Below are 13,276 nucleotides of genomic sequence, written 5' to 3'. Positions count from 1 at the left end.
CCAAAAAACTTTTAAACTCCAGAGTAAACTGTACTAGAAATATGTTAATTGGGTTTTTATTTTATCTAGAACCCAGATATTCGTAAGGCGAGCCGTCCATGGAAAACGAAATAATCGTCACTATACTCACATTTCGAAAGCGTCTATGCGTCGTCTATTCGATTGATTAACCGTCAAGTCTCGAATGCATAGTAAAATATGGAAAAGGCCAGAGTTAAAACGAGTCTCTTTCAGAGACTACCTTGAGTCCCGCGATAGTTTAGGTCTCAGGAAAATGTTGTTAGCAATCAATAAGCATGAATTTAACTGTGTTGTAATTAACCATGACTACAAACTTAGCACTTTCTACTTCGAGTTTTTTTAGTAAGTTAGTGATTTCTTCTCTAGAATATTTTCTGCGAAACGCAAGTTAGATATCTTGACAGTGCTTAAATTTACTTCTCCCTTCCAACCATAAAAAACCTTAAGCATTATGAATTCTGAATATATGATAAACAATATAGATAAAACGCATCTTTGACGTACTCCCCTCTCCAGTATCAGATAGACATCCGTCTATTCAAATGTTTGCCAGATTATCTTAATATAGCCCGCTAATAAGTTGAGACAAGTTTCAGGTTTTCAAGTATACCTTTTGTTGTTGGTATGTTTCACATTTTGGCCCGTTTGAAATTGTCAAAGGTAATAGTAAATAGACAAAACATGTAAATGTTAGAACCTGATATTCTCTAGCTTTTTCTACGATGTTTCTTACATTATGGAATTGTTCTCCTTAAAGCTGTTCTCCACATCTTAAGAGTTGTAGACTTTAAAGTATTTAGGGTCAATGATAAGCCGAGATGGTACTTGTATGACAGATATAGAACGGAAATAGCAGGGGAAAAACAAGTCATGAAAACACTCCATGCAGTGATATGGAATAACCCTAACCAAAGGAAAAGGATCTTTCAGAGCATAGTGAATCATATTACCCTATATGGAGCGGAAGTATGGCCAATGACAACAATATAAAATTAAATAAAAACAGTTAAACTAGACTTTATGAGAAGATGTCTACAAATCACCAGAGAGATTAAAATAAGAACAGAGTAAATATGGATCAAAATAGAAGTGGAATACTCAGTTATAAAAATGCGCAACAGGAAAATAGAGCCCTGCAGTGGTATGGACATGTACAAAGAATGGTACGAAACTGTACGAACTGTACGAAAAAAATATTTAAAGAATACTGGGACCTGCCGAAAAGAAGACGGAGAGCTGACCTGCTACAAGATGAAAAACGTAAATAGGAAATCCTATAATAGATAGAAACCTCAGAGAAGGTGACTAGGAGAATAGAGTGCCGTGAAGGACGAATACAGTGAATTCATAATGACAAAAAGAAGAAGAAGAAGAAAAAGAAGAATTGAAGAACGTGAAATTTAATTAAGTGGTTACATGCTTTTTAGGTGCACTGATGATGGAACATGGATTCCGAAAACGTTTTGTGATATACCCGATTGGGTATTTTAAATTATATACCTTTCATAAAGAATTTTTAATAATTTTTTTTTATATTTCACTTTATTCAAGTATTGAATTCGATGTTTTTCGAGTATACTTTATATTTTACTGTTTCTCAACTATTCTCTTTTCGTGGATGAACTAACCACACTGTATAAACTATGATATAATACACGTGTTACTTTTAATTTAAATCTGCATTTTATTCTTGTCTTGACCTCTTGAACGAATGAAGGACGTCGATCTAATGGAAATTATTGCATTATTGACACGTGCATAAGAAATCTTTCTTTTGTCAACTTTTTTATAAAAAATTTAAGGTACTCATTATGATATTTACAAAACCATTAATATTTCTTTATTTAAAAAAAAATGTAAAAGGTCTTGTTATAATACAACGCGTGATAACAAATTTTTTTTATAGAAATATATATAACGGGCATATTATCTCGAACGAACGTGCGAGGGTGCCACCAAATAAATTTTCAACAAGTGGTAGAAATACGCCCGGATGAAAAATTTCATATTTTTTATTAACAATATTATGACAAACTATTATGAATCCCAGGGCTTCATAACAAAGTATAATGTTTAACTAGATAATTTAAATATATCAATCAAATAATAATAGATGAACACCAGCACCTTACAGAAGACGAAAAAGAGATTGCAGAGGTGTGGAAAAAATACTGTCAAATACTGTATGCAAATCATAGTCAGGTTAAAAATCAAGAGACGAGTTCAATGCAGAGAGAGAACCCAACATTCTAATAGAAAGTAAAACGCCAAAGAATCAAAAATTTTCTGGCGCAGACCAGATCACAGCAGAGGTTTTAAAAGAGACAAAAGAGATTGGAGTAAATGTTATTCATCTGATCTATAGAACGTGGAAAACTAGGGAGGCCTAACGACTGAACAACCTCCACTTTAAACCCTATCTTCAAAAAAGGAACTCTGCTAGACTGCAGCAACTACAGAACGGAGCTGTAATATCACACGCAAGTAAGGTTCCACTTCTACAACAGAAAGAAATAATTCAGAGCATTCTATAAGAATAATAGAACAGAAAATACTTCAACAGAAAATAATTGAAGGTAACCACAAGACAATGCAGAAGTCAGAATGGCGACCTATTAACAACAAGGAAAGATGTATTGAATAGATGGGTGGAATACTTTAACCAGGCACTTAATATAAAGAAAGAAGAAGAAAACCTGGAAGACGAAAGAGAGGGAAGAGGAACCACCAACGATTCTTGAAGTTAAAAAGTTAAAGAAGTTAAAAAACTAGCCAGAAACAAATCACCCTATAGATAATCTCCCAGCTGAATTATATAAAGAAGCTATAAAAGAAATATGGATACAAAAATCCCTCCCCAATGATTCTAATATTGAAATACTTTGCACCATACACAAAAAAGGAGATATCTTTGAATGCTATAACCACAGAGGAATTACGCTTCTGAATGCAGCGTATAAAATATGTTCCACAGTACTATGTCACCGTATGGCACCATATGCAGAACGGATAGTAGGAATATACCAGGCTAGTTTCAGAGGTGGTAAATCTACAATTCATCAGATTGCAACCCTGAAACAAATTTTACAACAAGTCTACGACTCTGTGAATAGAAGAGAAATGTTCAAAGCAATGAAAGAGCTGGGAATACCAAATCAGTTGGTAAATTTAACAAAACTAACTCTTAGAAAAGTTGAATGTAGAGTACGAATTCAGGGGGAACTGTCTGAACCTTTTAAAACAAGTAACGGGCTGTGCCAGGGAGACCCTCTCTCCTGTATTATACTGTTCAATCTGGCTATGGAAAAAGTAATACGTATGTCACAATATAAAATAACACGTCTGTTTCCATATAAAACAGACTCTAATCATCAGGAGGAGAAAATTTATGCCATTGAACATTTATGTGTTATCAGTTAAAATCTGCGTTAAACAAAATATTGCTTTACCTTGCTTCTGTACTTAAACGAATTGCACGTGAGGTAGAAAAGAACACACCTTAACGGTGGAGAGTATCAAAAGCTTTTTCGAGAAGTTAAGTATCTAAAGCCTGCTCCCCACGATACTGCGGTGTCGTTCGACAAAATCGTTGATGATATCAATTCTGCAGTATAATACTGCATCATAGAAACCAGTTTCTCTGTGGTAAAATGGTAACAATTTTGTTGGATGCACAGTCACAGACGATCAAAATGTTTGTCAATTAGTCGAATCCGATAAAATTGAACGACACGCGACGTCGCAGTATCGTGAGTGGCCGGCTTTGGAGTGATGAAATATCATATGAGTGATCAAATATGACTTGAAACCGTCAAATTAAAAATATCTTCTTCAAAGTTTTAGTGACTCAAAATTTATGAAGAAAATACATTAAACTGACATTATTCTGTACGCTGATTATATAATTGTACACTCAATGTTATACGTATGCTAATATTTTAAATTTTATTGTTAAAATCATTTGACATTCTAACACATTCCGCGCTTTTCTTGTACCGTTATATGACGTAAAATTATTTACTAATAGTAATTTATTCGTTGTAGAAATTTACTGTAATCCTTGTATAATTATTACCTCATTACATTTGCAATTGGTGCGTAAGATTTAATCTTAATTATTAATAAATATACGATAGTGGATATACGTGTATGACATGTAAGAGTGCGAATATAATATTTTTGTGGTAAAGGTCAATTTATTAGACTTAGTGGCGTATATCCGAGACCAAAATATTACAGTATTACTATATGAATACATCCTATAAATACCAACGAAGACGTCTTTACACATGTCGCTCATCAGACGAAAGGTACGATGAATCCATGTTTTAACCTTGTTTAGGCTATTGCTTCTTCAAGGAAAGGGTGCTTCTTTTTTTTGTGGAGTGAGGGGTGTGTGGTAAATGTAAAGATGAATGTGTGTGGAGTTATAGAGGTGGAGTGCTAAAAAGCTGGGGTTCAGAAGGTGGCGTATTGTGATAAGGAGTGCACAGGAAGAATTATTGGTAAGAAAAACAAGCCAAAGGAAGGTAATTCAAGGTGTTACAAGCCATAATAGAAACTGCACTTTCTTAGCGTTTTTGGCTTGTAGTTGTTATGTAGAAGTTTTGCTGGAGGGAATGGAACTTTTCTTTTAGGAACCCTGGTGAGTATTTGCTCTCGGCGATTGCAAGGAGTTTTCAGTATTTGTTTAGCTCGGTTGTTTGAGCCTGCTATAGTGCGAATGACATACCTCCCGCTGAACGATAGGATTCTGTCCTTAATTGGTGTTACATTGGCTACTTGATGTATGATTGCTAACGGATAGTCTTTGCGCTTCCTCGTGCAGAATTTTAAAATTTTCCTTTCAGTGGCCATGATAGTGTTAATTTGGCGGGTGTTAAGTGATGCGTAGACGTATGCCTTGTATTCGATTATCAGTCTTATGTAGGTTTTATAGGTGTGCAATAGTGTTTTAGTTGACGTATTGCCCATTTTACTGGACAGCGCTGCCAGGAGTCTAGACCTCTTTCTTACCCTGTCTAGGGTGTTTGGTACGTCGGTTTTCCAGTTGGGAGTCCTGTTAAAATGAACCTTTAAATAGGAAACCGAGTTTGTGAGAATAAGGTCTTCTCCCAGCAGAGTTATCTGGCAATGACATTACGGAAGTGGGGAGATTTAAATAGTATTGGTTGGATTTTGGAGGCGTTAATAGTCACTTTTCATCTATTGCACCACCTAATAACTCGGTCTAGGTAGTTTTGAACTCTTTCGAATACAGCCATTTGTCCACGCACTCTATGTGGCCCGGACGCAAGGAGCTCAGTGTCGTCAGCATACAGAAGTAGGGTACTGGGGTAGTACAGCTTGTGGAGTGAATGGTTAGGATAAAGTGTTTTCAACTTTGATCCGGATAGTCCGATTGTAGAGATAGAAATTAATTTGTTTAACGAAAGATGTGGGCAGTCCAGCAAGGTAAAGTTTTTCGATCAGGCCTGTGTGCCAGACTTGGCCGAATTCCTTCTGGGTGTCTAGGAATATGCCTATGACGTGTTTTTTTTTCGTTAATTGATTGTTAAATGAACGTTGTTTCTTCAGCCAATGCATTTTCTGTGGAATGTCCAGCCCTGAATCCGAATTGATAATTTAAAATGGCGAAGTCAGCGTCGAGGAATTCTACGAGTCTCTCCTTAGGGATTCACTCGTAGACTTTACCTAGGATGCTCAGTAGTAAAATGGGTCTATATGATTCAGAGTTGGTTGGGGTTTCCCTTGTTTGAGAATCGTGACTGTGCTGGCCACTTGATTATGTTGTAAGCAACGAAAAGTACGAAAGAGTATATCCTGATTAAAACCCCTTTTAAAACTTTCATAAAGAAAGCAAAAACTTATTCAGGCAAAGACTGCAACACCGAAAAAATTCGTCTTAAACTAAGAACTTAACAAACCATAAAAACCCTTTTTCAAACAGGTTGACACACCTGTTGACACATAAAACATCAAACCTGATGTAGACAAAAGACGTAGACAAACTCATCGACACGTTCAAAAAATAACACCTGCAATAACAGAGAAAAAGAAAACGTGGGTAACAGACCAGACATGGGACAGAATACAAGCAAGAAACGAGGTAAAGACGAGGCAAAATATAATGAACTACACGTTAGTCCAGCCGTCAGAGATTTGACCCCTAAAAATCATACGAACAAGCTAATTATTATTACAGAGAAGTCTGGTATACAAAGTTCAAACATGGCTAGGCAATCAACTGAATCCAGAAGACTGGGGTTGGAAATTGATAGATAATACTCTGGAACCGATTAAAACTTTACACCCACCTGCTCCAGAAAAACTCCCCAACACTATTTTTTGCAATTGCAAAAAATGTTGTAGCGCCACATGTGGTTGTAAAAAAGTCGGGTTACTGCGTTCTTCATCGTGTACCAATTGCCAAGGTCAGTGTTGCTCAAATGTCCAGTTGAGTACAATAGAAGAAGATTCCTGTGATTTTAATGAAGAGCCTAATGACTCAGCTGCATTTGAATAATTTATGAACATGGAGCAAGAGAAGAAAGAAAAAATCGAAGAAAACTTGACTGTTGAAGTAGACTTTTAAGAGTATGAATCTAATTAAAATATCTAAAGAAATCAAAACAATAGTTAACCCAATAATCAATTATCATCATCATTCTGGCTTTAAAACCTTGCGTGGCTCCTCGCCTCCTCAAGAATTTCTCTCCAGTCGTCCCTATCAATCGCCTTTCTTCATCAAGTATGCCTTTTTCATGTCTTCATCGATGTAATCAAGGAACCTTGTTCTGGGTCTTCTTCTTCTTCTCTGACCAATGGGTCTATAAAGAGGCGTTTTTCTAGCTGGGTTATTTTGTTCCATCTGCATTACATGCCCTATCCATCTCAGACGTCCTATCTTAATATGTTTTACGATATCAGGTTCCTAGTATATTCTATAAAGTTCTAAGTTGTATCTTCTACCCAATAATCAATAGCAATTCAATAATCAATATTAATAATAAGGTAATATCTAGAACTTGACGGGTATTGTTCCCATAAATTATCCTAAAATTGTCATGACAGTTAGTGGAGTAGGCCTACAGGAAAACCACGGTAAAAAAACGCGTCGAGTACACTACGTTACAGGTGGCGTGGAAATGTGTGAATATCATGCATAATGTGACTCTTAGAATCGCGATATCTCAGGAATGGTAACTTCTAGTAAAAAAATCGTAAAAACCATTTTTGTAGAGAATTCTAAGATCTCAAACTTTAGTTAAAGGTTTTTTGATAAAACTTACCATTTTCAAGAAAAATAAAAAAAAAAACCTTAAATTTTGTCCTTTGACCTCGAATAACTTTTGTGGCACACATACGATCGATGGGGATTTTTAAAACTTATTTGTAATGGTAAACCCTGGCCATTCACTAATATTTAGTTGTTCGGAAATTTTTGTTATTTTAAACATCTATATTGACCGGAGTATCAATATAAAACATAATTAATTTAACAAATTTTATGTCATGTTATAAGGTATTAAAAAAATCTACTTACTAAAGTATCCCATAAAATGCACCAACTCGTATAATGCATCAGTTTTGGATCCAGGACCCCCTCTTTTTAAATGACAGGAAAAGGCCACTGGTTTTTCTTCTTCGGACGGATTAAGTACATTGTATAGACTAGAGTGCTCTTCTTCGCTTGTAAGTTCATATATTGTCATCTTTAGTATGTCCCTCTGAAATTTTAGAAAGAAAACGTGTACTAGAAGCAAAAACACAAAGTATTTTATATGTAACCCTAAAACTTTTTTTAGAAACAGCTGTATTATATACATTTTTTTAAGAAAATAACATTTGTAATAAATCATGTAAGAAATAAAACACAACTACTTGCAATCGTATCATACATCGGTCAATAAATCCTATGCCTAACCATGAAATGGCGACTCTAGTGAAGTTTCCATCTTACACATAGACATATATTGCTTTTCAAAATTAAGAATTCAAAAAGTTAGGAATATCGAAATGTCAGATATAGACATATTTTGAATTATATGTCTATAATCTCGACAGTCCTAATCTCCAAAAGCATACTGTCAAAATTTCATGTCATTCAGATTATTATTTACGAAATTAGAGTGCTCGAGTGACGCTACATTTGTAAACAATGGAGTCAAAGCCTCTTTCTTCTTCTATATAAGCAATTCTGCTTGTTAATTTCCGGATTAATACCTCTATGGAAGGTTGTTACTCCTTTTGTGCGCGGTCGTCCGATACTTCTTTTTACACGGGTCTCTCCAATTCTGCTTATGTGGTTATTCCATTCTTTTTTTCTATTTTGTGTCTATTCATTTATACACTGTACGTTACATTTTATTCTAATGTCTTCACTTCTCTTTCAGTCTCTCAGCGTATTTTCTGTAATTCTTCTCAGTACTCTCATCTCTGCCGTTTCCAGTAGCCTTTGTGTTGTGGCTGTGTAGGATCTTGTTTCTGAGGCATGTGTCATTATTGGTCTTGCGCTGGCTTTATAAATTCTTTACTTCATCTCAATGTTAATGTGTCTGTTTCGCCGTAGGGTTGGTGTTATAAAGGCATCCTGTCAGTCTATTTGTTTTTTGTACTTGATCTCTCACTTCTTTGACCAGGTCTCCATAGCTGGATAGTGTAATTCCAAGGTATTTTATTTCCATTACTTGTTCAATACTGATGCCATCGATTTCTATTTTACATCTGGTTGGTTCTTTGCTAATTACTATTGTTTGAGTTTTCTGAGATGAGATTGTCATATTAAATTCTTTTGCTGTTATGTTAAATCTGTGGACCAGTCTTTGTAGACTATCTTCATATTGGGCTATCAATGTTGCGTCGTCTGCGTAACAGAGTAGTTTTATTTCTTTGTTTCCGACTTCCATTTTGTTGTTTTGGTAGATGTTTTCAATAGTTTTTATAATATTTAGGGGAACTTTTCTATTATACAGAAGATGGATTACATCTTTGATTCTTACTCTGTCAAACGCTGCCTTTAAGTCAATCAGACACAGAAATGCAGGTCTAATATTCTCAAGTGATTTCTCAGCGATTTCGTGTGTTGATTTAGCACTGTTATTTGGTGCGAAAAATACTGTCCAAACTATGCAATGGCTTAAAAAGTGTCTCCGGAACTTTGCTCTATCAAGTAAAACCAATAAACGATGGTTTGCTAAATTCAACACGGTGGTACCGACACCAATTATGCTGAGAGCTCTGGAAGGCCAAACGATGGAAAATTATTATGAAAAACCGTAAACTTAAATTGCTAGAGATAGCTGGCAATCTAAAGTTATCAAAGGGTAGCGTTTTGACTATTATACATAAAAATTTGGTTATGAGAAAGCCGTTTTCCAAATGGGTGCCACGTTTTCTCACACCAGAGTAAAAATAACAACAAATTTATGAATAACAACTGAATGATGGACATGTTTAACGAATAAGAGTTTCTGCACCGGTATATCACAATCTATGAAACACGGATCCATCACTTCACTCCCGAATCAAGTCGGCAGTCATCTGAGTGTATAGCACCCGGAGAAAGCTGTTTAAAGCGATCAAAAGTCGACGAAAAGGTTAATGGTCTTTGTATTTTGGGACCTACAAGAAATTATTTCAATTGACTATTTGAAATATTGAAAAACAATCAGCAGTGAGTACTATATTGGTTTATTGGAGCGTTTGAAGACCTACATTGCAAAGAAAAGGCTCATTTGTTGAAGAAGAAAATATTGTTTTACCAAGACAATCCATCGTATCACAAGTCTGTGAAAACGATGGCAAAAATGCACGAATTGGGCTTTGAATTGCTTTCGCACCTACTGGAAGATTATCGTTCAGATCTGGCTGGATTTTTCGATCTAAAAAAATGTTCCGTGGCACGAGATACCGCTCCGATGAGGAAGTAGTCGTCAAAACTAAAGCCTATTTTAAAGGCAGAGATAAATTATTTTACAAGGGCTGCATCGAAAAATTATTTGTTTTACTAGTTAGACCTGGAACTTATTAACCGAGGCTTTGTTTATGTTTTTAAAGATACGATGGTGTGTCGTTTAACACATTGGCTGCCACAAGGATCACCGGCGATCCTAACTAACAGATATTACAATTGTGCCATTAGGATCACCGGTGTTACTTGTACGTATTTAACTTTCAGAATTATTATAACGGTCGGCACTGTGAGGACGATCAAATAATTTTACTGTGGCACACGAGAAACCCATAGCTTGCTTATGTTCTTTTGTTAGGCGCGATAATGTCGTAAATAGCTTGTAACGACAGTGGAGAATAAGGCGTTGTAGAAACAATTAGTGTTAATCATTGAACATCAATCATGAACATTATCAAGTTTTTCTACGGAATTAGCAGTTGTTTTGGTGAATTAGAAATTATATGAATAAAATCTTGTTGCTGCATTATTTGTTAGGATAAACAAAATATTACAGTATTTATTTTACATAACCTCAAATGATTTTACTTACATTTAATTAATGCAAAATGGTGCTAAAGTTACTTTTTCTAATTGGATTTTGTCTTTCCGATCATGAATAATTTACCAATTATAAATAAACGCAACGTATGCCAAATAAAAATAAAAAGTTGACAGAGGCCGAGTTGCTCCAATTGTTAGAGCAAGAAATGGGAGATCAAGTACAAAAAGCAAATAGACTGGCAGGATGCCTTAATAACACTTTATGGCGAAATACACGCATTCGCACTGAAAATAAGTCAAGAATTTAAAGTCAGTGTAAGACCAATAATGACATGTCTCAGAAACAAGACCCGATACAGCAACAACAAGAAGGCTACTGGAAACGGCAGAGATGTGAGTACTGAGAAGAATCACGGGAAATACGCTGAGACATTGAAAGAGAGGTGAAGACATTAGAAAAAAATGTAACGTACAGTGTATAAACAAATGGACACTACATAGAAAAAAAAAGAATGGAATAACCACATAAGCAGAATGGGGGAGACCCGTGTCGTCAAAATAGCAAGAGATAAGTTACCAATCGGCAAAAGACCCTCTCTCCTTATCTCCACTTCTTCTGACATTTCTCTTCCAATTTTCACATTTGATTGTTGGCTGTAGTATAAATTATTGTATATAATGTGATTATTTTCTTCATTTTAAAAATCCAATTGACTAGTGTATTCTTTAATATTCGACATTTTGAAAATTCCTCACTTATTAACTATTCTGATGTTTTGGCACTGCTGTGGGGTTCTAACGTCGTAAATCTTGAATGACCTGCACTATTTTTTATATGAAAAATTCTATATATTTAAAATCTTTTGAACATAAATATATTTTTTGATATCAAATCTCCACAATTCTACAGGGCTACGAAATTAATAAAAAAAAGTAATTATTTTTTAAATTACCTCGTGTAACACTGTAAAAACCTTATATTGAAAAAACGGACAATACAGATGGCCCTGTATATTTAAAAATATTTTTAGAGTATGGCCTTACCTGTTTTCCAACTTTTACCACAAACATTTTTTTCGTATCTCTTACGACAAATGAACAATTGGACGTCCTCGCATTAATGGCACACCCTGTATGCTTACTTATAAGCTTACTTTAAATAAAACATTTTCTTATTTATTCCAATGACTATCTGTATTAACAAATATATGTCAAAAGCATAAAATAATTCAACAACATTTGTACCTAATGTTTTGTAAATATTTGTGCCTAGCTGACTACGAAATCGGTCCACGTCAGGGGACATGTAACTAATGAGTACAACCTCTTATGTTGGAAGATTTTACGGTCCCTTGAACACATAAGCAAGTAGGTTATCACATTTAAGGTGTGCTTTCTCAACAAATCGAAGAAAAATATTTAATTATTGTTTATCGGCTATCCTACATCATATTAGACACAGTATTTGTGATTATATTCAAGGCGGTTTAATAACTACACCGTATATATTTATCGTGATGTAAGTCGGGGACCCATATACAGAGTGATAAAATAATTCCAATTGATTCTTCAGAGACTGCTACATATCCAAACCAAACTACAATATATGTTTTTTTACCATACTATTTTTCTATTTAAAGTTGCCTTATACATACATAAACAAAAATTGTCCCTGTTTTTATAGTTTACAAAAAAAAAATGATTATTTATAAGCTAAATGTCAAATATGTTACCTGTCACTTGAAGGGCTGTCATCGAAAAGATCAACGCTTTCTTTACTCAAATAATATCAATAGGTTCTGTTTGTATTGCTTTTTTTCTAACAGTTACCAGTTTGTCTAATATATCACAAATAAAGAAATTATTTTAAGAATTCTTAGTGTATACGATTTTTGTAAGACTTAGCAACATTGAGATTCAGTGTCAGTTTACCTAATGCACGAGTATCGTTTTCCGTTTTTATTTGTGAACAATAAGTAGTGTTTTTTAATAAAATTTTACAGTTTTTTGGCAACAAGCTATTGATATCAGGTACGTATGCTTATTATATGTCAAATATTGTAACATTTTTTTAATTAATATATTAAATTAATTTTAATTCCTTTTGCCCATGTAGATGATACGCTGATGGTCGTGTTTAAGATCAGAAATTTTTATTGGGAAACTACCGAAATATGACTGAAAGATCTACCTACGTTTTTATTTAAAGACGCCGGTTTGGCTAATCCTTACTTAATCCTTTTCCGGGTTCTTTTTCATAAATTCGGTAATTGTCGTCGAACGCCCGTTGTAATGTTTTTCGGGAAAGACCCAATCTCAGGATTTCATATTTTATCACGTGCCAAATTACCTCGAACTTTCCGATAGCCGTTATAACCTTATCTTCTTAGAAATAGATACAGGCTGGCCTATCATTTTTGGGGGGGAGATACCCTCACCTTTTCTTGGGTAGTTTGGTAAAAATTTGAGTGGAACCAAGTTACTTCTCGGTGGGCACTCGTAGAGAAAACAAGTTACTTTTGATGGGACAGTCCTTGCATAAGGACTAGATCTTACTGTATCTCTGTTATCGTACCGTTCTCTGTGCATTTTCTTTATAAGTGTGTATACACTTGTTATTGTGAGTTTTTTTGATCTTATACTATATTAGATTAAATATAGTCATAAAACACCTTTAATGTTAATATAATTAAATTCAGTGTTTAATACAAGTACAGTATTAACTTCAGTGACTTAATGCAGCAGTCGTCAGGAATTACCGTAAGTTAGCATAACCTTAGTTCTCCACTTATCTGGGCG

General features: G+C 34.7%; 1 protein-coding gene across 2 annotated transcripts in view; it reads right to left on the bottom strand.

The window, feature by feature from the left end:
* The window catches only part of Clk (circadian locomoter output cycles kaput protein Clock), a 157,085-nt gene that overhangs the window by 81,353 nt on the left and 62,456 nt on the right, over nucleotides 1-13,276 (bottom strand). For both annotated transcript variants that reach the window (XM_072543905.1, XM_072543904.1), the window contains exon 5: nucleotides 7,568-7,751. In XM_072543905.1, the coding sequence (XP_072400006.1) occupies nucleotides 7,568-7,751 (184 nt within the window). The remainder of the gene's footprint in view (nucleotides 1-7,567; nucleotides 7,752-13,276) is intronic.

This window comes from Diabrotica undecimpunctata, chromosome 9 (assembly GCF_040954645.1).
Source record: "Diabrotica undecimpunctata isolate CICGRU chromosome 9, icDiaUnde3, whole genome shotgun sequence".
In the NCBI taxonomy this organism is placed as follows: Eukaryota; Metazoa; Arthropoda; class Insecta; order Coleoptera; family Chrysomelidae; genus Diabrotica; species Diabrotica undecimpunctata.
This window is presented reverse-complemented; position numbering and strand designations above follow the sequence as displayed.